The sequence below is a fragment of the Mustela nigripes genome, chromosome 4, assembly GCF_022355385.1.
Source record: "Mustela nigripes isolate SB6536 chromosome 4, MUSNIG.SB6536, whole genome shotgun sequence".
Classification (NCBI taxonomy): Eukaryota; Metazoa; Chordata; class Mammalia; order Carnivora; family Mustelidae; genus Mustela; species Mustela nigripes.
The window spans coordinates 154,975,839-155,001,684 of NC_081560.1; the positions used below are offsets into that span (position 1 = coordinate 154,975,839).

Below are 25,846 nucleotides of genomic sequence, written 5' to 3' on the forward strand. Positions count from 1 at the left end.
CTGGAGCTCCTTCTAACAATTTTGGGAGCTTCTTGAGTGATTCCTCATGTCTCAATTTTTCTCTACATTATTTCTTGGTCTTTATGTGCCCAGGTAACTTGTCTTCTAGTTACAGGCTTGTTTCAACTGTAACCGTTCCAATATTAAGCCCATTTACTGAGTTTTAGATTTTCACAATTTCCAAGTTGACCTTTTTAGCAACAAACCTAGTCTTACTAATTTAATGTTTTCTTTCCCTGAAGACTTATTTACCTTAAATTGTTTTCATTCTCTATTCATATTCTCATGTGATATCTTTTCTGTTTATTAAAATTTGGTGCCTCCCTTTCATAATGTTGGTTTGGCTACTCTCAGTTCACTGCTACTGTTTTTTGTTTCAAAAATCATTGTTCAGGGGCACCTGGGTGGCTCGTCAGTTAAGCAACCAACTCTTGATCTCAGCTCAGGTCTTGACCTCGGGGTCTTAAGTTCAAGCCCTATGTTGGGCTCCACGCTGGACAATGAGCATACTTAAAGAAAAAAAAATATCATTGTTCAAAAACCCTTGGCTGTCAGCTAAGATCACAGGGGCCTATCTCTAGTAATAGTGGAAGAGGGGCTGAATGTAGTCTTGGGGACAATGTGCCAACAGCAGCTCATTTTCAGAGCCTGGCGCTCCCTATCCATCCTACTACTCAATATTACCAAAACCTTACCCTACCTCTCTTGCTCCAGGGACCACATACACTGCCGCAGCCTATAGTCCAATCCCTGTGATGCCTGCTGCGTAGCACATGCCCAGAGAATATGTACTCCATCATGCTCTGTCTTCCATGAGCTCAGAGGATGAGAGGATACAGAGCAGCCCCATCTTGTGTTCTCCTGAACATATTCCAGATTCTTCTTTCTTCTATCAATCCTATGCCAACTATTGCCACTTTATATCAATTTCTCAAAATTTTCTACCAAGGGCACTTCTCTCATTTTCCAAAGCTAATATACTTTTTTCTTTTTAGTAATTCGCTTTTACAAAGGATTTAGGGTTTCAGATAAGGCATGTGGGTGCTTGGTTTGTCATTTTGATCCCATTTGTTTCTATATTCCCAAGTAATACTGGCCTACACATAAGGCAGAGGGTGTGTGTATACAGACACATCAACTGTAGCTAATAGCTATATTGCTATAGCATCAACTGTAGCTATTAGATATATTGCTTATTATATCCAGCCCCTCTGCTAAAGGCAGGACTGGAGTCTGAAGATAATGTTGGATTCATAAAACTTATTAAGTAGGTCATATGGTATTACTTTACCTGTTCTTCAAAAGTTTGGAAAAACTCACCAATAAAACATTGTACCTATTCATATGCAGGGTAATTTTTTTGATAACTGTTCTAATTTTTAAGTGGTTCTTAGTCTTTTCAGAGCTTCCATCTCTTTTATATATAAAATGCTAACACAAAATTTGCTTGTGTTAATAGTTTATAAGTTCTCAAATCTTTTATTTAGAATTTTACCACATAAAAAAATTTACCACATAAAAAATTGATTCCTCTCAGTTGTCATATTTTCCTTTTTACCCCAAATCTGCCCACTTTGGTTAAGAAATTTTTTTTTTGCACATAAAGAATAAGCTACTATATATTAGTCAAACTATTATTTTTGGCTCATTAATTTCTGCCTTATCTTTATTTCTTTTCTCAGAGTTACTCATTTTTTTAATATCTTAAATTGACTTCTTAGCTCATTTATTTCCATTTTTATTTAATATTAACAATAAAAGATTAAACTAAGTGCAATATAGTATTCTTGATTGGAACCTGCAACACAAAAAGGACATTAGTAGAAAAATTGGTGAAATCCTAATCTACAGTGTAGTTAGTAGTAACTTAGCAATGTTAATTTCTCATTTTGACAAATCGTTCCATAAGATATTATTCTGAGGGAAAACGGGGTGGAATACAGGAATGCTCTATACTATCTTTCCAACTTTTCTGGAATAATTTAAATTATTCCAACATAGTATGTTTACTTAAAGTAAAAAAAAACTTATATAGCTTTATCAATAACTGTAAGTTCTGTTATGGGCATTCCCACTCCATGACTTCTTTAGTAATTAACCACAGAATATCATTCCTTTTTAGTTTATTTTGTAGTTTTAATTTCTAGTAAATAAGGTTTTTAAAATTAAAACTTATTTTCAGTATTACTGAGAATACATTGGCAGATGTGACTGTAAAATCTACATATTCTAGAACATTAAGTTTTCTCTGTGGCCTAATTTTCTTTCCCTCTCTAGAATGATACTTGATTCTAAAACAGGAAGTGGAAAATCACCTTATGGGGGGTGGTAAAAGATACTATGAAAAGTGTTTATAATAGCTAGAGTTTTGGGGGGCTCCTGGGTGGCTCAGTCAGTTAAATGTCTGTCTTTGGCCCAGGCCATGACCCTGGGGTCCTGGGATTGAGCCCTGAATCAGGCTCCCTGCTCAGAGGGAGAGCCTGTTTCTCCCTCTCCCTCTGTTGCTCCCCTGGCTTGTACTCAGTCTCCTATAAATAAATAAATAAAATCTTAAAAAAAAAAAACTACAGTTTTTTATCGAAACTTTCTTTTCTACTTGTGAAACAAACATAAAGGAATCTAGCAAGGATCGTTGTGGCCTTTCATAACTAACAATGAGTCTTACCAGCTGCTGCTCCACAGGTGGTGGTACATCCTGACTGGCATAAACAATGGCAGGGTTGTAAAGACTGAAAACCACAGGGTAAAACACCTTCTTACCTATAAATTAAAATACACAGTTACATCACATAACAAAGTCATAAAATGAAAGACTGATCAATACCGTGTTATCAATATTTAATACTGCTATTTCTTTAGTCATATATGGTGACTTTATCAATATTGTATTTTGTAAATTTTCAGGCTACTAAACATCATGCTGATTTGATGAACATGATGATTTTATAATGTATCAGTAGCTACAAAATTTATAACCTAAAAGAGACTAAAAAAACAGACTAAAGGGTGTAACACACATTTACTCCATCTGACTTTGGAGAGATACACAAGTTTTTGGTCAGTTATTCAATAGGTGAGCTATTTACTACTCATCATTTCATCTGATTAGCAGTGATAGATGTAGGTTAACGTCTGACAATCACCAAGAACTTAGAAATGTGTTAAATCCATCCTTCAAAATGAATCACAGGAACAGTAAATCCAAAGAATACTATAAAATCAACAGATTTGTATACAATAATTAAAATACAGAATTGCAGACAGATTTTGGTAAGATTTGGAAAAGTTAAAAATACCTGATCTAATAGCCTCTGCAGAAAATCTTGTCATTAGCATTCAAACTGATAGCAGTGAAGGGACCTGTGAAGACTAAGGAGCCCTCAACAGAGAAGCCCTTGCTAAGATGGGCCTCAGTTAGACATGATAATATAAAGTGCTCAGGAACCGTCAAGTACTTGTGGTAATGTGGCAGCCTTTCTATTACAAAATCCCTACCAGATGCTCATCTCACCTTTGTTAAAATTCACTTAGGGAATGGAAGTTCAATTCCCAAGGAAAATCTATTTCTAGACATTAAAATATTTCTTTTACATTGAGCAAATATGTTTCCTTCCACTTTCACATTGTGAACTTCATATTGTCTGGTGCAAAAAAAGTAAACCCAACCCTCATTTATTCACTAGGTGCTCAAAGAGTTCCTGATAAAGATCCCTAATGAAAATAATTAATAGGCTAATAATTTGCAGGATATGAATAGTTCTACACAAAAAGCATTTACTAGGAGTTTTTTTGGCACAGAAAATTTTCTTTTCACATTTAAAATAAAATTTGATTTATAAAAATATCATTTGCTCATACATTTTCAAAAAATACCTATAACATAAAGCAAAGTATAGTAAATGATCCCCATACGTAGTATGGATGCCAAGCACCATCTATATCTAGGCTTCTTCATGTGTGTGTGTCTCTGTTGGTACCACCTGCCTGAGGTAGAGTACTTCTTTCACACATCTCCATCTTGTCTGCTTGGCTCTTTTTCTGATAAGTGCTGCTTCCTCCTTGTCAATTTTAAGACATTTTCTTTGCTTTTGTTTATTTGGATTCAAATTTTGGCAATGGATTTGGCCACAAGAGCACAGGAGTATGAACTTCAGAGGGGCAAATTTTAACTTTTCTACTTGATATTCCAGTTAAAGTATGCCTAATATAACTTTAAGAAAACATAATTAACTTGATCCAAAATATGAGACATGCTGACACTGTTCTCAATTTCTACACTCAACTCATCTACCAAGATTTTACGCACCTGGCTCAGCATTTAACCGGCAGCTGTTAAGGAATTCAGCTGAGAAATATATATCAACATCACAGAAAAACATCAAGACCTCTCCCTTGTCCCAAGCTCGGGCACCCACATTTAGTCCTCGTCCACGATTAAATTCTTCATTCAAGGAGACCAAAGTGTAATTGTGAAAATTAGACTCACTAGGAGAAAAGCATATATAACAAAGGGTAAGTCCCACTTAAAATTTAACAACTCTCTTCTTTCAACAAGACGTACAAAATATGTCTTATACTTCAAGTATTTTTCAATTTTGGTTCTACAGTCATATAGGGAAAGGAAATTATCAGCTTCACATGTATGATCAACATCAGGGACAGATATTCACTAAATGGCCGTATCTGAGGCAACATGTTTGTGGTGTGAGCTTAAAAAGTGTTGAGGGATCACTGCTCCTCAGGATCTTAAAAACTTATTGGGGAGATAAGGAATATACACATGGAAAAATGGCCATAATGTTTGGTAATAAACAATGCATTCCATATGAATGGTACATTCAAAGAGTGCTCTTGTGTTTTTTGGATCTTTGCTCACATGTCCTCTTATCGGAGGGATTCCCCTCATTCCATTTGTGAAGTTGTCCCGACCTCCCTCTCTTTAATCTTTATCCCTCTGCCCAGTTTTGCTTTCCTCAGCAACACCAGACATGTTTGTTTGAGTGTCTCCCCCCACCCACTGGAACATAAACTCCATGAGAGCAGGGATTTTGTTTTGTTCATTATTGTGGATATAGTGTGCCTCCTCAAAGAGTAGAGTTCAATAAATATTTGCTGAATGAATGAATGAACAGCAGTTCTGAGAAAAAAGTTTGCTTTTGTCTGAGAGTAGTTAGAGACTAGAGAGGTTAGAAGCAGAATTAAAGTTATGCCTTGATTAAATTCCTGAATTTGGTAGTGAGTTTAAAGGTTATTCCAATTAATTATTCTCAAAGGCAAAAAGGTAAGAAAGTAGAAAGCATTTTAGAGAACAGAGATTAGACAAATTGGATGAGAACGAAGGGATCCTAAATTGGGAACAATGAGAGAAGACCAGAAAAGGGGACAGACTGAGGAGTAGCTTCTGTGAGAAGTTAAAGAAGTTGGTCAGTGTCCTTGAGGCAAGGAGTTTTTCTCCAGGGCAGTTCTCACAGTGAAGTCCCAACACCCACAGCATCAGCCTCCCCCGGGAAAGCAATAGAAATGCAAATTCTTGGGCCCCACCCAAGCATCAAATACTAGGGGTGATGCTGAGCATCTGTGTCTCTCTGGGTTAAGTCACACCAGGGGACTCGGATATTAAAGGTGGAGAACTACTACGCTAGGATATGGCCAGATCAAAAAGGGGCATTTTAGGAAGATTACTCTTTATAAATGTATAGAATGGGAATGGAGAGATGGAAGCAAAGGCTCAAATAGTTTCCAGAGAGGACTCCATATGCTCCGAATGCCCACATTACCCTTCTCATGGATATCAATCTCTCCCTTCTTTTGGGAAAACTGCTGATTACCACGTCACACTCCCACCACCTAGTGGAGGAACTAATCATAGAACACCCAAACCACAGTAATTTCCTAGAGGCAGGGACCAAACTCAAGCTGGGCCAATCATAATACCCAAATCCCACCTGGCCATAGTGACTGACTTAAGAGTGGGCAAAACTCCTTCCCTGGGCTTTTCTCAACTGGATCTGGGAGAAAGCTCTTTCCTCTCTGATGGCAAAGCTGAGAAGATGTGAGCCCAAAGCCGCCAACAGCCATATACCTCACATGTGGAAGAAGCCAATCTGCAATAGGAGAATGAAGTCAACAGGCAGAGAAAAACAGACAAGAAGACAAGAGAATTTTCATGGTGCTCAAGTCTCTGGTTCCAGTCCCTAAAATATCAAAGCTGTTTTGGTTTTTCTCCCCAAATTTGGCTGTAATAATCCCTTCAGTTTGGGGACTATCCAAGATTCTTCCATTAACACTCTCAGTTTCCTTAAGCAAGTTCAAGATGCGTTTCTATCATGTTCCACAGAGGAGTCTTAAGTAATGCAGTGATAGCTTCAGTGGTACCAATGTAAGTGCCTGGCATTTAGTGGGTGACCTGGAAATGGTGAAGAGGGAAGAGAAGGAAAGAAATGAAGGAGGGGGAACAAGAGTTAGGGTGGTGGCAGTAGCAGGGAAAGGACAAGGAAACGGTCCTGGGCAGTAAGTAAGAACTGACTAGAGGTAAAGAATGAAAGATGCTAGCTCTCAGACATGAAGCCCAGGGGATCATGATAATGGTCTTAGTCTGAACTGAAAGAGGGTCACCAAGAGAAGCAGCTAGTGTGAAGGGAGAAGAAAAGACAGTATTTGTTTTTTTTAATACATGTACTGTGAGAGTCCCTTTGGGGTAGGAACTATAACACTCTCTTCTGTGCTCATCTATTCCAACCACCCCAGTTAGACTCCCGAGCGGTGTACCTGGAACATAGTTGGTGGGACTCAAGGAATGTTAGTTGAACAATTCGAGAAGAATGGCCGGCCAAATCTGGACTCTTAGGGAATGGCCACAACTAGCAGAAAGGTAAAGAAGCAGGTAAAGGATACAGAGTTGGCTTGGTCTGAAAAGGCAATCAACCTAAAATTTTACACTGTAACGTATTTACATTTACAAAATATATTCATTTTACAAACATCAGAGGAATATGTTAAGAAAGAAATACTGGTTAGGCATCAAATGTAAAAAAGCGACCAAAGAGGATGACAGAAAAAAGGCTGAATTTGGCAGTTAGGTCAAAACTTTGGGCCTATAACTTAGAGATGAAAAGGCTGAAAAGCTATAGAATTAATGTCGGAGTATTAAGGAATTAGTAATTCATTCATTCAAACCTCTGAGTACCTACTATGTGCCAGGTACTATGTGAGTTGTCTGATTAGAGAACTACTGTTTGGTGAGGTTTAGCTATGAAAGAACAGAAACCTACCAGCAGCTACTGGTACTACAGAGTCAGGTGGTGGTGGCTTAACGACAGGAGAGACCTAAGCATTATTTGCAGGGCAAGAAGAAGGAACTTGGGAAAATGGAAGGAAAGAAAGGTGACAAGTGAGAGAAAAGCTTAGGAGATGACATCAAAGTGAAGGGATTAGATTTAGAAAAAGGGGAAGAGTCCAACAGAAGGGAATGAAGAAGTAATAAATGGAGGCAAATAAATAGAAGGTGGCTGGGCCACAGAGTGAGAGGGCTCAGATCATGCCAGGCTGGCTGCCAAGAGGTCAGGGAAGACAAATCATTTAGAGCTGCATGAGTGAACTTAGGGGTGAAATGAGGAACTTACTAGCACCACCACTCATTTGCTCAGCCAACTTTTAAAGAGCAGCTATTAAAAATCACCTCATTATGGTGTGAAGTGTGTAAATCTGGCGATTCACAGACCTGTACTCCTGGGGCTAATAATACATTATATGTTTATAAAAAAAATCAACTCATTAAATATCTGAAATTCTCATTCTTCTAATGTTATGTATCAAGACTTCAATTTGGACATGGCTCACCAACCTTGTGACAGATTCTAGGATAGACTTGACTTTAGATAATCCTTCTTTACCAAAATACACCACTGTGAGATGAATTCTCTTGTCCTGATGAATACACACATCCCTAATAGAATTGAAAAGTAAAGTTCATTCAAAAAAATATATAAGGCACTACTCATTCAGAAAGCAGTCACATGAAGTTTTAACAAAACAAGTAAGGCATTACTCATTTAGAATGACACTGCATGAAGCTTTAAGTAAATATAAAAGTGGAAATATTGCTGAATTATTAACGACATAATATAAGCAAATGCATAACAATATAACCACATGAATACAGTCCTTGAAGGTCCACAGAAGTTGCCATATTCCAAAATATTTTTGAAACTTTTGCTTTGGTATTGCCTTCAGAAGCAAATTACAAGTTACTCAAGGAAAGAAGTCTAAAAACCAAATAACTAAATATTCAAGTTGTTAGTCAAGAGTTATTTTGTCCTCAGACTGGCTAATTCCAGAAATTATACCTTTCATCAAGGAATAAATATCTGCCATGGCTGAGATTACTTACTGTAAAAATAATGTAGCATCTGAAAGCAATTCCAAGAAAAGCAGTTAAAAATGCTTTAGAAAATCAGATCTCAGGTGACCAATTTCAAATAGGCAAAACTCATTTGGAAGCATGATTTCTAGATATTCTGCTACAGAGCAGCATTCACTTTTATTTATGTATTTATTTATTTTAAAACTTTTTTAAAAGATTTTATTTATTTATTTGACAGACAGAGATTACAAGTAGTCAGAGAGGCAGGCAGAGAGAGAGGAGGAAGCAGGCTCCCTGCTGAGCAGAGAGCCTGATGTGGGGCTCGATCCCAGGACCCTGAGATCATGACCTGAGCTGAGGGCAGAGGCTTAACCCACTGAGCCACCCAGGCGTCCCAAACATTAATTTTTAAATCCAATGATTTCAATACGAGAATAAAGATTGGGATTATAAAGCATTAAAACTAGCATATTAAAATATTAAAAACATGGCAATTGTCAAACAAAAAGGCAAAACTTTCCTCACATGGCTACCTTGATATATACTTGTTAACATTTTAACACTTCAGCATTTTAAAATATCCAAATTTAATGACAAAAAAAGGAAAAAATTATTTTAAAAATTATTATAGTCTCTGCTTCTCAAGATGGAATAACTCTCATTTTTAGTTAAATGTATTTCTAAAATTATTTCAATGTTAAAATTCCAATTGTTCTTAGGGAATTTTCTGGAGAAAAAGCAATGACCTGTCCTGTATGTTCATTGGGAAAGCAATTATGAGCATAAAGGTTTGTCAAAAGACATGCAACCTGTATCCTTAAAATATGTGGGTTTTATTGTATGTAAATTGTGCCTCAATAAAGCTATTTTTAAAAATTCAACTCGTCCTAAAATGAATTCACACACAATTATAAAGGTCGTCAAATATAGTTTCTAATCGTTGTCACTCTCAATTTACTTCAAAATTCAAATTGCCAGGGACACCTAGGTGGCTCAGTTGGTTAAGCAGTTGGTTAAACAGCTGCCTTTGGCTCAGGTCATAATCCCAGCGTCCTGGGATTGAGTCCCACATCTGGCTCCTTGCTCAGCAGGGAGCCTGCTTCTCCCTCTGCCACTGCCTGCCACTCTGTCTCCCTGTGCTCACTCTCTCTAAGAAATAAATAAAATCTTAAAAAAAAATTCAAATCGCCAATAACACAATATATTATACATGCTTTTAAAAAAAGAGTATCAAAAACTAAGATTCCCCAAAGCCTATAAAATTACCCTGGAATTCTAAGTAATCACACTCAGTGAAGATAAATTAAGCAAATCGGCATGAAATGTGATTTTTTAGAAGTGCTTAGCCAAATCATTAAGCCCTGCGAGTTACCTGAAGTTCTGCATAAACTGTGCAAATGCTTCAGTTCTTTCAGCAAGTGGCACAATGATATTAATAATTGATCTAGTAATGTCAATCATCTCGCTCTTCACTTTCATGAGAGGTCCAAAAGGGCGGAAGAGGGTCACATGTCTATATTCCATAAGGTCTGCTTTCTTAAAAAAGAGTTCATACTGTGTGCCCTTATCTCTCTCGGTGCGATAATAACCTAAAGGAAAGAGTTAGGGACAAAGATGTCTCCATGTCAAAGTTTATAAATTCAATGTGAATATTGATTTTACTCAGAGATCAAAAGTACAAAACCAGACATGTAGTGTTTTTAATCATTTTGTGAAAATAATTGTCCCTATTGTACAGTTGAAAACAAGTATTTATTTAAAAGGAGAGGTTACAAAAAATGTTCACTCCTCTATTATTAGTCAATTCAAAAATATGTTCCAAATCACAATTATTCCTTTTTACATATGACTTTTTTAGTAGTATAGCCTATCAACACAGTAATCATATGATGAAAATAAATTACTTCTACCAATACTAAATTCTAGATCTGAGAGTCAAACTTCTATTGCTTGGTTCAGTTCAACTAAAATGAATAGAGTGCCTTCATGTCACTCATCGGTGGTATAAAGGGGGCTATATATACAGTCCTGGTTTTGAGGAACAGTCAGTCTAGTGAGGGAGACAGAAAAATAAGGAAATAAAAACAATACAGTGATACATATTTCACTCTACAAATACATACACACACACACACACATTCACTCTCTCTCTCTCTCTGAAGAGAGTGAAGTCAGACAAAGAAAAATCAGTACAGATTTAAAAATGATGATTTGAGGTAACTTCAGGAGAAAAGTTTGGAAGTCTCCTGGGCAATCTGATTTTTAAATGTATACTCAGGAGAGAGGGAAGACCTATAAATGTGTGAGTCAGTTAATATCTGGGAATAAAATAAAGAACGAGATAGACCAATCCACTCTCTGCTGAGGCTTACAACAGCCTAAGAGAACTACAAATCAGGAAACGGGCAACATCATATACTATGACAAGTACTATGAGAGGGGACATGGGTAAAGGTTACAAGAGAATACAGGAAGTACTGTTATCTTAAGACTTGCAGGTTAGAGATGACTTCTAAGTGAAGTGATATCTAAGCTAAAGTGTGGAAAAGGAATAAGACTTACTGAATAATGAGTATTTTTTATTTTTGCCAGGGGGTTAGCAGAGTGGAAGAAAAGTGGGGGACAAAATTATGTTCCATGCAGAGAAAAATCCTGTCAGTGAAAGAATCAATAGAAAGTTATAAGATAAGCAGAAGCTGTAGAATATAAAACTGACATGGCTTCCTTCCTTTATTAAGGCAGATGTGAAGACATTTTATACTTTAGTGAGTTATTTCCTCAGCAGCTTTCAGTTCTGCTATAAGCTACAAATACGGTAAAAAGACAAAAAGCTGAATTTGAAGAAAAATTCGAAGAGTTTTGAGAGAAACAGCCCATTCAAAATTGCACTAAGTGACAACAAAAAAAAGAAGTGACTACAATGAAAAGACAGCTGAAGTACCATGGAAAGCACAATGCCCTTCCTGATGGCCTCCAAAGGCTTAAGGTGCTACTACACTGTAGTATAGCAAGTACTATCCATGATGATTCAAGCCCAAAGAAATTACATGTGGTATACTGTTCATAAAATCAAGCAAAGAGAACTTTCAAGACAGATTTATATCCAAAATCGTTTTAAGCCTGTCACTAAATATCTGGCAGGAGATATTAAGATGGAGATGGGTGGGGATCTGTATTTCTATTTACACCAATCAGCAAATATCTTAAGTTTACAGAAATGTTCCTCAACTTTTGAGTCATACTCCATCTTGATACGTATACATTTCATGCCCTTTCTGCAGTCTGTATTAGGAAAACAGGTTATTTCTTTACTTTTTCAAATACCAAATATGCTTTTCAAAACTACATATGCCCCCTTGATGTTCTGACATGTGGTTCTCCTCCCCCTAAAATATAGAATCACCATCAATCTACTAAATTAGGTTTTTTTCCCTTCCTTCATCAAATGGTTTTCAAATCATGAATTTTAGTTCATATATTTTGAAAAATACAAAAAGGGAACATTAAGACCAGATAAGAATGCAAAAACATACATGTACAAATACACGTATAGCTCTAAGAGCCCTTCAACTTGAGCCCTGTATAGCATATTCTTATATATATAGAATATATATATATATATATATATATTCCCTTATAGGATATATATATATATATATATATTTATTCTATTTCCCTGGTCCTCTATTTTATTATGGTCACATTATAACTTTTTTTTAAAAGCCACTTCAAATTCATTATTTGAGTAAAAACTCAAATATTTTAATACTGTAAATAATTACTGACTTATAATACCAGCATAGAGTAATAGAATTGTCATACTAACATAATTATGGATCAACATATTTTTCACATTACCTTCTATGAAGTCATTTTCATTAAATACCATTTTCTCTCCAAGTGGACCATCTTCATCTTCCTGTTCATCATCTTCATCAGGATTATTAATGACCTCTAAGCCAGCTTCAATGACTTCTACCAATTCATCTCGCTTGTCTTTTCTAACTGGCTTTTCCTCAGGATGGCGAGTGAGACCCATTTCCAACTGGAATACTTTCATTAAGGTAAAACTTTCAAAGGGAATGACTCCATACTCACTAGGTAATTTGGCTCCTATGCTAACTTCAGCTTTGTCAATTTGGGAATGAAGAAATTCTAAAAGATCACTAGGTGTTTGTTCTTTGTTGCCTTGATAGCCTATGCCATTAGCCCCCACACTTTTTCTCTCTTGCAGTGATCTCATCTTCTCACTCATTTCTTGCAATTCTTGTTTTAGTTGGGCAATTTGACGTTTTAGACTGGTAGCCCTGGTTTGATAATGTTCTTCTTGCTCCTGTAGGAGGGCTTGATAATACTCTTTACCATAATTTTCCCCAACAACACCAGGAAGAGGTGCATTTCCATCAGTTTGGGGGGCACATTCCAGGAGGTACAAAAATAATACCAAACTGCAGAGTAAAGCGAGACCCAAGAGTAGCCAGTGGGTCCGGGTCTGAAGAATCAATCCTCTTCTAGGCATTCTTATTAATGTGGACTTGCCTAACAAGATAAGTTTTTTGGTTGTTCATACCTTTGCAAAAAGTTATCAAAAATTAACAAAATCAGAATTTCCATTAAAGGTACCAAAATGAACTGTTATAGCTTTAAAAATTTCTTCCTTCAGCAGTGAAGACTACTTGCAGAAATGAGAAATAGTGCATACTTCCTGTATTGTTACCATGATATCCAGAATAAAGAAATCTTATCTATAGAATCAGATAAAATTCCATTATATGGGTGGTGATTTTCCTGAAAGAAATAGATAGAGTCGATCAGAATCTTATTTCTTTTTTTTTTTTTAATTTTATTTATTTATTTGACAGACAGAGATCACAAGTAGGCAGAGTGGCAGGCAGAGAGAGAGGAGGAAGCAGGCTCCTTGCCAAGCAGAAAGCCCGATGCAGGGCTTGATCCCAGGACCCTGTGATCATGACCTGAGCCGAAGGCAGAGGTTTTAACCCACTGAGCCACCCAGGCACCCCAGAATCTTATTTCTTTAAATGTATCAAATTGTTGGTAGTTTCGGTAAACTTAGTGATGTGACTACTCTATGTAGAACACCATGAGAAGTGCTAATACAATGTAGAATATTCAGTAAATGCTCGAAGAAAGTATTAAGAGAAATATCTTATAAAACACTAAAATCCCACATTTAAAACTTTTAACCACAATGTCTACACAACCATAACCTCCTGAATGAATCAGAGCATTAAAATTATGTATAGCATACTTTGTGCTACAGAGATATTACTCTAATTATTTGAAAATTTTAACATTTATAACCCTTCATTAACACAAAATTTAGATTATTATGCCATTTCTCACCTAGTGTATATCACCATTTGGGAACTGAGCTTCCATAAATTGTTTTTGTTATATTAATAATGGCTTACTAGGGACAGATATTTTCTTCTAGTTTATTTAATTCAAGCATTCTATTTCATTAATTTCTATGGCTGAACCCAACCAATAAAAAAGCCTTAAAATTAAGTCTGTGTGTGAGGGGAGAGACAATTCCAAAAGATCACAGACATCTGGAAAACACATTAAGAAACATTTTTACATCCAAAGTCCTCCCATAGATTATTTGAGCATTAGATCACCTAATTCTTTCCACTGTATTACACAGCAACAGATTTCCTACAAGTCTGGAAAGGTTTAGAATCTATTTAAAGAAAAAAGATGACCATTTTAATGTTATTTACTGGGAAAAAAATTTAAAAAAACACTTAAAATAAATGTAAAATCACACACTACTGTTCATACCATACTGTTCACACAACTCAACCAGTTGTGTGAGCTCTTCCGTATTTCTTTTTAAACTAAGAATCCTTAATTTTATAAATAGAGAATGTTAAATTTAGGAGACAGGAGGCCTCCACTGCAGAGAGAACTTTCATTCTAACAAAGTATTTGTCAAGGATGTGTGATACTCCAGCAGGCTTTTAATAGAGATGGTTTCTACCAGTGCAGCAGAACTTAAGGGAGATCACTGGGGGAACATCAGTCCTAGTCACCTTCTCAGTGATTAGGAAAGCCTTAATGCCTTTTTCTTTTTCCTTTTTTTTTTTTTTTCCTTGTGGCACCTATCTATATAAAAATGTAGGATAGATTCAAACTTCTTATAGCTAGTAGACCAAAATAATGGACTTAAAAATGGGTACTTAAGTACCCATTTGTAGCCATTTGTTACTTTCAATAAACAAATGATAACCAAGTATCATGAAAATTTTAATCTACTACAAAGAAGTTTTAATATGATGCCATTTGTTTTATGATTGTAAAGCTTGTTTTAAGTGATGCAGAAAAAAATAGGAAAAATTTTGGTATAAAGAGAAGTATCTAAGGGGCGCCTGGGTGGCTCAGTGGATTAAGCCACTGCCTTCGGCTCAGGTCATGATCTCAGGGTCCTGGGATCGAGTCCCGCATCGGGTTCTCTGCTCAGCAGGGAGCCTGCTTCTCTCTCTCTCTCTGGCTGCCTCTCTGTCTACTTGTGATTTCTCTCTGTCAAATAAATAAATAAATAAATCTTTAAAAAAAAAAAAAAGAGACAAGTATCTAATTAAAAAATAAGGATGCAAAGTTATTAGTCCTAGGACTTTACCATGTCTCAAAACCATAATTCTTAGCATAAGAAATAACTTGAGTATCATCATTTGAAAGCTAAAACTCAGAGGTATCTCTTTTAACTATTTTAAGTTCTTACTAGCCTGCTTGTTAGGGAAAAAAAAGACTAAAACTGAAATGCAGAGTCATAATCTTGTATTAATTATTAATAAATTATACATATTTGACTAGGTTCCAGGTAGTTTTGCTGTAAGCATATTTGCAACAAGCATTTTCACTGCATAGCTAATAGGCCATAAGGCAATCCTGTAGAAGACTAAAAAACAACTGGCTGACAGTTTGGTTTCACTGCTCCATCAATGCAGTACTCCTGTTTTTATATTATATAAATCTTAGCCCTCATAATAATCTATACAGTGGTAGAGTTTTGAACCCACATTTCCCATAGAACTTTGGAATGTTTATCAATGGACACCTGGTAATATGCCAAGAACAAACAATAGTGTAGAAGGCTTTCACAATACAATAGGAAGCTCAATTATAAATATATATTCTAGTATTTGGAAACTGATGCCTCTTTAATGAAAGAAACAACTTTCATGAAAAAAGAAAGTGCAATGCTGAACAAGGGCATGGATCAACAAGCAAAAAAAAAAAAAAAAGTACAACACTATGAGCAAAAGACTATGAACACAAGTACTTAGGTACAATCCACAAAATAAAATCAGTTATTTATATAATATTGCCATGAATCTACACACATTTTAATATAAGTATCTGTAATTTACAATAGTCTTAAATTTTGTTCATTTTTCATGTTTCATATGTCCTTTTTAATAAATGTCCCTTTTTTTTTCATGATTTTGCTTTATGGACAATTAGCTATGCAGGTAAAATGCTTATGGCAAAGGTGCTAATTGCAAAAATATTGCATAACTATACTATACTCAAACTATTTTGAAATGAAACTTGAAAAAGAACTAACAGTATGTTAGTTCTAAGTATCTAAGTATCTAAGAGGTACTTAGTATCTAAGTTTTATTTTTTATTAATTTTTATTAATTAATTTTATTAATATTATACTTTATAGTTTTTTTTCATTATATAGACAATATATTTTAAACTGTGAGATATGATCCATTTAATGGGTCACTAAATACAGGATTACTTTTCAATGAAAAAGACCAGGAAATATCAGTGTACACCACATATAATAAGTTTTGTATTGCAATTATATATATATGTATGAGATCTCTACATAAAACATATTTATAAGGGAGCTGTGGTCCAAAAATCCTGAAGAATCCTGGTTTATAAAGTATTTTTACATATTTTCTATGTCATCCTTTTAAAATGGATGTGGATATTAACTTCATTTTGGAAAGGAACAATAAGCTAAAAAAAATGAAAGGTGTAAGTAAGGTTCTATAACTATTGAGTGGGATTATTAAAGCTGAGTTTTTCATTTTCCCCTCCCTTAAGCAAAATACAGGGTTTGCAATACTTTACATGCTTATCTTACAGTTACATCTTTTACAGTTGAATATTACCCACTGAAACAAAAGAAAAGTTGCTGTAATTACTTTAGAATATAAGTGTTATTTGCATACCTCTGTGGTTGTTAAAAATAAAATGTATCAATTATAGTCTTTTTTTTAACAATACAATTTTTATGAAATTAATTGTAAACCACAAACACAAATTTTTTTTTTCAGGGAGGCAGACCATGCTTATTTTCTTTCCTGTCTGCCATCAATAGCAATTATAGTCTTATTTGTGTAGTTCTTGAAGGGAACTCTTTAGCCAAATCCTAGAAGGCTAGATTATAACAGTTATAAATACATTAACATGTTGGAGAAAACATCAATTTTTCAGCTGTTACACCTTGACTGTCGTCATTCTATGTAATGTGTTCATATCATAAATAAGATTCATTTGTAACCCGGAGTTAATCTCAAGCAACTTTCTATGCACAAACAGCAAATAGTTAAGTAGTGTGAGGAGAGAATGAGATAATTGTGGAGATGGGAAAATGAGCTATTAAAGATATATAACACAAAATCATAGATCTCAGAGTTGAAAGAAACCCTAGGAGCCATTAATTTTTTTTAAAGATTTTATTTATTTGACAGACAGAGATCTCAAGTAGGCAGAGAGGCAGGTAGAGACAGGAGGAAGCAGGCTCCCTGCTGAGCAGAGAGCCCAATGTAGGTCTCGAACCCAGGACCCGGGACCATGACCTGAGCCAAAGGCAGATGCTTTAACCCACTGAGCCACCCAGGTGCCCTAGGAGCCATTAATTTTCTTACTCTTTAAGACAGACTAAACAGACTTCCTCTTATAGCCTAGATAGAACAATAGGACCAGATTTACCCTTGTACTTAAAACAATAAAAAAAAAATCAACCAATAAAATCCAGAATCCGCCCCTCCCAATATAAAACAATGGTTTTCAAGATACTGAACATTAGGTAATAAAGGACAGTGATCCTTGGTAGAAACAGGAAACAAATGACTGCCCAGCTTACTGCCTTAGTTTCTAGGCCATATCCCAGGGAGTCCCCTCCTAAGTAGAGCCTTGGTGACTTATTGAGTTGATGAGATGGAGCCAGCAGTCTGAGGAGATCAAAGCAGCTAGGTTGAAAGGGTACAGTACCAGAAGAGAGAGCCACATAGAGAGAGAGAACTCCAAAGATCTGAAGAGCATACCCTTTAGGTACTGAGCAGAGCACTGACAAGTGCAGGCATATAAAGAAACTAAAGCTTTAAAAAAAAAAATTAGAAGACACAGAACTCAGCATTCATACAGGGCCAGGAATAATGTGCATGTTCCCACCAGACAGATTGGAAAACCTCAAATTCATGGGGCATTGGGCATAGTACTCAAAAAGGTCTTGCCTCAGTAATGGGGAAAAAATTAACTCTAGACTAAACATGGCTCTGGTCTTGCCTAACAAAGATCTGAAAGGATCAAATTGTTTTCAAGTTAACTGCACAAGAAGCCTCAAAATATTTATAGGAATATAAAAATATCGAGCACCCAGCAAAATAAAATTCACAATGTCTGACATCTAAACAAAAATGATCAGGCATACAAAGAAAAATAAAAACAGAACCTATAATGAGAATCATCAATGACTGAAACTGATCTAGAGCTGATACAGATGCTAGAATTCATAGAAAAGGACAATAAAATTGTTATAAGTGTTTTTAAATAGATACTCATGTTAAAAAAACTAAGCAGAGACACAGATAACATAAAAAACTGAAATGAAAACTTCAGATGAAAACTTCAATGTCTGAGATGAAAAATACATTGAATGGAATTAATAGTAGATAAGACATTTCAGAATAAAATATTAATGAATTGAAGATATTGCAATAGAAATTATGCAAAACAGAGAAGGAAAAAAGAATGAAAAACATGAATAGAGCATGTAGAAAGCTGTCTGACAGCTTCAAACAGTCTAATACATATGTAATTAGAGTCTCTAAAGAAGGGAGAGGGGACAAGGAGAAGTATTTAAAGACATAAGTCTGAAAACTTCCCAAATTTATGAAAAGAAGCTCAATGAATACCAAATACAAATGTCATAAAGAAAACTAAAATGAGGGGTGCCTGCATGGCTCAGTGGGTTAAAGCCTCTGCCTTCGGCTCATGTTGTGATCCCATGGTCCTGGGATCGAGCCCCGCATCAGGCCCTCTGCTTGGCAAGAAGCCTGCTTCCTCCTCTCTCTGCCTGCTTCTCTGCCTACTTGTGATCTCTGTCAAATAAATAAATAAAATCTTAAAAAAAAAACCCAAAACTAAAATGAGGCACATGATAATTAAATTGCTCAAATCCTAAAATAAATAGAAAATCCTGAAAGTGGCAAGAAAAACACATATCACATATAAGAAACAAAGACAGGGGAGCAATGTCTTTAAAGAACTGAAAGGAGGGACGCCTAGGTGGCTCAGTGGGTTAAGCCTCTGCCTTCGGCTCAGGTCATGATCTCAGGGTCCTGGGATCGAGTCCTGCATTGGGCTCTCTGCTTGGCGGGAAGTCGGCTTCCTCCCCCGCCCCTCTCTGCCTGCCTCTCTGACTACCTGTGATCTCTCTCTGTCAAATAAATACATAAAATCTAAAAAAAAAAAAGAACTGAAAGGAAAAATATGTCAACCTAGAATTCTATATGCAGAAAAGGTATCTGTCAAGAACAAAGGCAAGGGGCACCTTGGTGGCTTAGTTGTTAAGTTTCTGCCTTCAGCTCAGGTCACGATCCCAGGGTCCTGGGATCAAGCCCCACATTGGGCTGCCTGCTCAGCAGGGTGCCTACTGCTCCCTCTCCCACTCCCCCTGCTTGTGGTCTCTCCCTCTCTTTGTCAAATAAATAAATAAAATCTTAAAAAAAAAAAAAAAGAACAAGGCAAAATAATTTTGGGGGCATTGGGTGGCTTGGTTGGTTAAGTGTCAGACTCTTGATTTTGGCTCAGATAATGATCTTGGGGTTATGGGACAGAGCCCCATATTGGGATCTGTGCTCAGCAGGGAGTCTGCTTGAGATTTTCTTTCTCTCTTTCTCCCTCTGACCGCCCTCCCCCCACAAATGTACACATGCGCACTCAAGTAAATAAATAAATCTTAAAAGGAAAATAATTCTTTATACTTTAAGAAGCTAAAAGAATTCATCACCATCAGACCTGCACTGTAAATTCCTTAGGCAGAAGTAAAATGATACCAGATGGAAACAGGAATCTACAAAAAGCAATGAAGAAACCAGAAATGTTAACAATATGGATAATGATAAATTTTCAAATTATTTAAATCCCTTTCAACTGGAGACACAAACCACTGAAAGTGACTCAAGACAGAACAGTAAATATGAGTAGACCTATGTTGACACTAAATAATCAAAAACTACCCACAAAAACAATCCAGGCCCACATGTGTTCACTAGTGGATTCTACCAAGCATTCATAAGAATTAAAACCAATTCTTCACAAACTCTTTCAAAAATAGATACACATCCCAACTCATTCTGAGACCCGTATTTTATCGAAACCAGATAAAGACACTGAAACTACAGACGAATATTCCTTAATGATACAGACATAAAAATCCTCAACAAAATATTAGTACAATGAATCCATCAACATATAAAAAAAGTATAATACAACATGGCCAAGTGAGATTTATCCAAGAAATGCAAGATTGGCGTACCATCTAAAAATCAATTAATTTGGGGTGCCTGGGTGGTTCAGTTGGTTAAGTGTCCGACTTCAGCTCAGGCTGAAATCTCAAAGACCTGGGATAGAGACCCACATTGGGCTCCACACTCAGTGGGAGTCTATTTATCCCTGTCCTTCTCCCTCTGCCCCTCCTCCCACATGTGCCCCCCAATAACTAACTAAATACACATAAATAAAAATAGTGCGGTACTCGTATAGGAATAGACACACAGATCAATAGAATTTAGGGTCCAGAAATAAGTCTTCACATTAAATCAACTGATTTCCACAAGGTAGAAAGGTAATCCAATGGAGAATGAATAGTCTTTTCAATAAATGGTGCTAGGACAACCAGATATTCACATGCAAAAGAATGAAACTGGAATCCTACCTTACCCTGTATTAAAAAATTAACTCAAAGTGGGTCAAAGATCTAAATGTAAGAGTTAAAAATATAAAGCTCTAAGAAAACATAAGTGTAAATCTCTGTAGTTTTCAATTGGGCAATGATTTGTTAGATATGACACCAGAAGACCAAAGACAAGATAAATAAATTGGACTTCATTAAAATTAAAAACTTCAGTCCTACAAAGGATATCCTCAGTAAAGTAAAAAGACAACTATAGAATGGGGAAAAATATTTGTAAATCATCTGTCTGATAGGGACCTGTGTCTAGAATATATAAAGAACGCTTACAACTCAATATTTAAAAGGATAAATAACCCAATGGGCAAAAGATCTGATTAGAAATTTCTCTAAAAAATTAAGAATGGCCTGTAAGCACATGCAAGATGGCTCAATATCGATAGCCAATAGAGAAACGCAAATCAAAACTACAAGAAGGTACTACACATTCACTAGGATATAATTCAAAATGGATCACAGATCTAAATGAAAAACCTAAAACTATGAAAATAGAAGCAAGCACAGGAGAAAATCTTTGTGACCTTAAGTCAGGCAAAGACTTCTTTGATGTAACAGTAACACCCTAACTGATAAACTGGACTTCATTAAAATTTGTTAACTTGTAGTCTTTGAAATACACTTTTAAGAGAATGAATAGGTAAGTTACAGACCAGGAGAAAATAGGTGCAAAGCATATATCTCATAAAGGACTTGTATTCAGACTAAGCTTGGCAAACTGTTTGAACAAACACTTCAAATATGCACATGAAAAAATGTTCAACACCGTCAAACCACAATGAGATACCATTACATAGAATGGCTAATTTTAGAATGGTTAATATTAAAAAGTGGGTGTGTTGGTGACAATGTGGAAGAACCAGAACTTTCATATACTGCTGGTGGTAATGTAAAATGGTTTTTAGTTTCCTAATAGGTCAAACATAAGCCTATCATGATTCAATTATTTCAATCCTAGATATTTATCTGAGAGAAATGAAGCATATGTCCATACAAAGACTTGTACACAAATGCTCATAGTAGCTTTAGATGTAACAGCCAAAAACTAGAAACAACACAAATGTTTATCAACAAGTGAATGGATAAATAAACCGTAGTACAGCCATACTGATATATGCATTATCCTGGGTGGATCTCAGTAATTATTCTCAGTGAAAGAAATTCAACAACAGAAGAGTACATATTGTATAATTCTATTTATATAAAGTTCTAGAAAATATAAGGTAACTTGTAGTGACAGAAAGCAGATAGAGTCAGTGGTTGCCTGGGACCAGGTGGGAGTCAGGGAACTGGTAAAAGGAAGCAATTATAAAAGGGCACAAGGAAACTTTTGGGAGTGATAGATACGGTTTATTATTTTGACTGTGGTGATGATTGCAGAGATGTATACATATGTTCAAATTATCAAATTATATATTTTAAATACGTATAGCATATATATGTCAGTTATACCTCAATGAAGCCATTAAAAAAATAAAACCAAATCAGACTTAGTTTTAGTAGTAGCACTGAAGAAGCATTTTTAAGAAAACTCCATTTTGTTCATTAAAAAGATGAGCATGAAGACTTGCTGACTCCAAGTTTGAACTTAAAAAACAATATAAGAGGGGCACCTGATTGGCTAAGTTGGTGGAGCATATGACTCTTGGTCTTGGGGTTATGAGTTTGAGCCCTATGTTGGGTGTAAAGATTACTTAAAAACAAAAAACAAAAACAAAATCAGCAACACCCACTCTTAAAAAAGCAGAACTCCTATTACTTTGAAGGTCTCACATCTTTTCTATTTGCCTTGTGATTTTGAGACAACAGAAGAGTGCTAAACACAGTTCATCCTATGATGTTGATCACTACATAACAATATGACCTTTAAGCAGTTTCGACTCAATCTTTTTTTTTTTTTTAAGATTTTATTTATTTATTTGACAGAGATCACAAGTAGGCAGAGAGGCAGGCAGAGAGAGAGGAAGGGAAGCAGGCTCCCTGCTGAGCAGGAGCCCTATGTGGGGCTCGATGTGGGGCTCGATCCCAGGGTTCTGGGATCATGACCTGAGCCAAAGGCAGAGGCTTTAACCCACTGAGCCACCCAGGCACCCCCTACTCAATCTTTTGATTCTCTAATATTACAGTACTACTTATACATATTTCATACATCGTTTCCATGGCACTTATACTGCAGTGTGCCAAAATAACTTATGTAGTAAGAGTAACTTACTGCCTTTTGCAAAATACAATCCATTTGAATCTATTTACTTTAAAAGTTCTATTCTGTATAATCTTCCTAAATTTCTGCACAGTTTCTTACTATAGTTTTCAAAAACTAAATTTGTAATTTTTAGTTCACTTTTTACACAATGAAAACAAAGTTACAAAATTATTTGGGAAACAGAAGCACCAACAGGAAAAACAAAACCTAAAACTTTATGAAATATCAGTATTTATAAGGAAAGGAATTAGAACCATTTATTTCTTGAGCAATTGATGAGTTACAATGATAAATGGATTTTTAAAATATGTCATTGAATAAATGGTTTGTAAGTATTTAGAAATAAAAGTACTGGTCACCAGAAGGTAGTACTCATTAAAAAATATTTGAATACCTAGTGTGTTAGGTATTGCAATGGACTGAATGTTCCTCCCCCAATCCCCATTCATATGTTGAAATCCTAATCCCAATGTGATAATATTAGGGGATGAGGCTTTTGGGAGGCCTCCTTAATAGGATCAGTGCTCTTATGAAAGATATCCCAGAGAACAACATAGCCCTCTTTCTGCCAGAAAGTTGACAGTCCCAGAAAAGGGCCCTCATCAGAACTCAACTATGCTGGTGCCTGATCTCAGACTAAGGGAAATAAGTTTCTCTTGTTCATAAGTCAGTCTGTGGTACTATGTTATGGCTGTCGAAATTAACTAAGATAGACACTGTGTTAGGGGCGCCTGGGTGGCTCAGTGGGTTAAGCCGCTGCCTTCGGCTCAGGTCATGATCTCAGGGTCCTGGGATCAAGCCCCGCATCGGGCTCTCTGCTCAGCAGGGAGCCTGCTTCCTCCTCTCTCTCTGCTTGCCTCTCTGCCTGTTTGTGATCTCTCTCTGTCAAATAAATAAATGAAATCTTTAAAAAAAAAAAAAAAGATAGACACTGTGTTGGGTGCTAAGAACAAGTAATACCAGATCATTTTGAGAAGTGTTTCTGGGTTAAACTATATTCAAGGTACTCAGATTTCAGCAAAACAAATGACAGAAATATTCATGCTATCAATACAGGCAAAAATGTGTCAAGAGCAGCCTGTGGCACAGGAAAAGCAACTAAAAAAGTCAAGTATAATAGCTGTGTAATCTTGGGCACAATACTTAAACCTATCTGGCCTTCATCTATAAAATGAGATAATTTGTCTGGATGGCCAAGATTTCTTCCAAGATGTTCCAATTCCTTTCATTAAAGATAAACTAAAAATAGACACAAACACTTTTTGGAGGACAAATTTGATGTTATGCACACGCTTTTTAATCCAGCAATTCACAATTCCATTTTTAAGATTTTAAGACTCTATACTATGGAAATACTCATACTAGTATACAGTCACATGCAGATGTTTACTACTGCTATATGTAACAGCAAGAGAAAAGCAATTTAAAGTCTATCAATAGGAAGATGAAGTAAACTGCAGACAGTCATATAATATTCATAAAGAATAAGGTAGACCCAGACGTGTTGACATAGATAACACCTATAAAATGGTATTAACAGATTATAAACATTTCTCTTAGTTTGTCTTATCCATATAATTGGCTAAATTCATATATTCCCTCTACCACTTTCTAATTCTTCATTATAGGTAAGTTTTTAAAATCTCTATAAGCTTCAGGGCGCCTGGGTGGCTCAGTGGGTTAAAGCCTCTGCCCTCGGCTCAGGTCATGACCCCAGGGTCCTGGGATGGAGCCTGGCATCGGCTCTCTGCTCAGCGGGGAGCCTGCTTCCTTCTCTCTCTCTGCCTGCCTCTCTGCCTACTTGTGGTCTCTGTCTGTCAAATAAATAAATAAAATCCTTAAAAATATATATAAGCTTCAGTTTTCTCATCTGTTGAGCGAGAATAATTATAAAACCAACATTTCAATTATATTATAACAATTATAACAATTAGTCAAGTAAAACATGACAAGCATTAAGAGCTCAGTAAGTGTTAGGTGTTACTTCACTTATGTAAAGTTTTGTTTTGTTGTTGTTAATGGAGTCAAATGGTCTCTTCCAGAATGACTTCTCCATTTCAGCTTTATTGGAAATAATCCTAATATAAAACTTATTTTCTCAAATAGTCAATTCTTACCAGTTATTTAATAATCCATGTTCTTGTCACTAATTGGAAATCCCACCTTTACCATAAGCAAAATTCCTATACATGTGGAAGAGATCTATTTCTGGCTCTAAATCAGGGCAAACATTTCATTTTCAAACATTTCAAGTAAACGGCCATGTAGTAAATATCATAACCATCAACCCTGCCTTGGAGCACAAAAGCAGCCACAGAAATCTGAAAATGAGTGAGCATAGCTATATTCCAATGGATATTGAAATTTGAACTACCTATAATTAATGACACAAAGTATTATTCTTCTTTTACTGTTTTGTTTTGAAGCACTTAAAAGTATAAAAGCCACTCTTGGGTCACAGATCATACTAAAATAGGTGAACAGCCACATTTGGCAACTTGTGCTCTGAATCTTTACATTTTTGTATACTCTTACAATTTTGCCCCTACCTTTTTCTTTTTTTAAAGATTTATTTATTTATTTTAGAGAGAATGAGAGAGTGGGCAAGTGCTGGGAGGGGCAGAGAGAGAGGGAAACTCCAGCAAACAGACTCCTCACTGAGCTTGGAGCCCAACACAGGGCTTGATCTCACACCCCAAGATCCTGACCTGAACTGAAACCAAGAGTCAGATGCTTAACTGACCATGCCACCCAGGGCCCCTATTTTGCCTCCACTTTGAATGACAGGTTGGTTAGGGATGTTTCTTAGTTCAAAAGATGTCTCGTAAGCACTTTTTAAATAATGTTCCACTGCTATTTAACATTCTATGTTCAAGATTAGAAGACTAAGTGCACATCTGATTTCCACTCCTTATAGGTAACCATATGTTTCTCTTTGGAAACTTATGTGACTGTTTATTAATTTACCCATGAGGTTAATAAATTTCATTGGAATGTATCTACTGTGTCTATCAATACTCTTTTAAGACTCTCTGTATGG

General features: G+C 35.9%; 1 protein-coding gene across 6 annotated transcripts in view; it reads right to left on the minus strand.

The window, feature by feature from the left end:
- CSGALNACT2 (chondroitin sulfate N-acetylgalactosaminyltransferase 2) overlaps positions 1-25,846 on the minus strand; it is a 44,205-nt gene that overhangs the window by 15,124 nt on the left and 3,235 nt on the right. For 3 of the 6 annotated variants that reach the window (XM_059398050.1, XM_059398051.1, XM_059398053.1), the window contains exons 2-6: positions 12,221-13,150; positions 9,735-9,951; positions 7,844-7,945; positions 4,307-4,485; positions 2,666-2,760 (exon numbers count right to left, since the gene is read on the minus strand). In XM_059398050.1, the coding sequence (XP_059254033.1) occupies positions 2,666-2,760; positions 4,307-4,485; positions 7,844-7,945; positions 9,735-9,951; positions 12,221-12,881 (1,254 nt within the window). In that variant the 5' untranslated portion in view covers positions 12,882-13,150. Of the gene's footprint in view, positions 1-2,665; positions 2,761-4,306; positions 4,486-5,964; positions 6,105-7,843; positions 7,946-9,734; positions 9,952-12,220; positions 13,151-25,846 lie in introns of those variants that run through there. The other 3 variants (XM_059398054.1, XM_059398056.1, XM_059398055.1) reach the window with 3 other exon arrangements.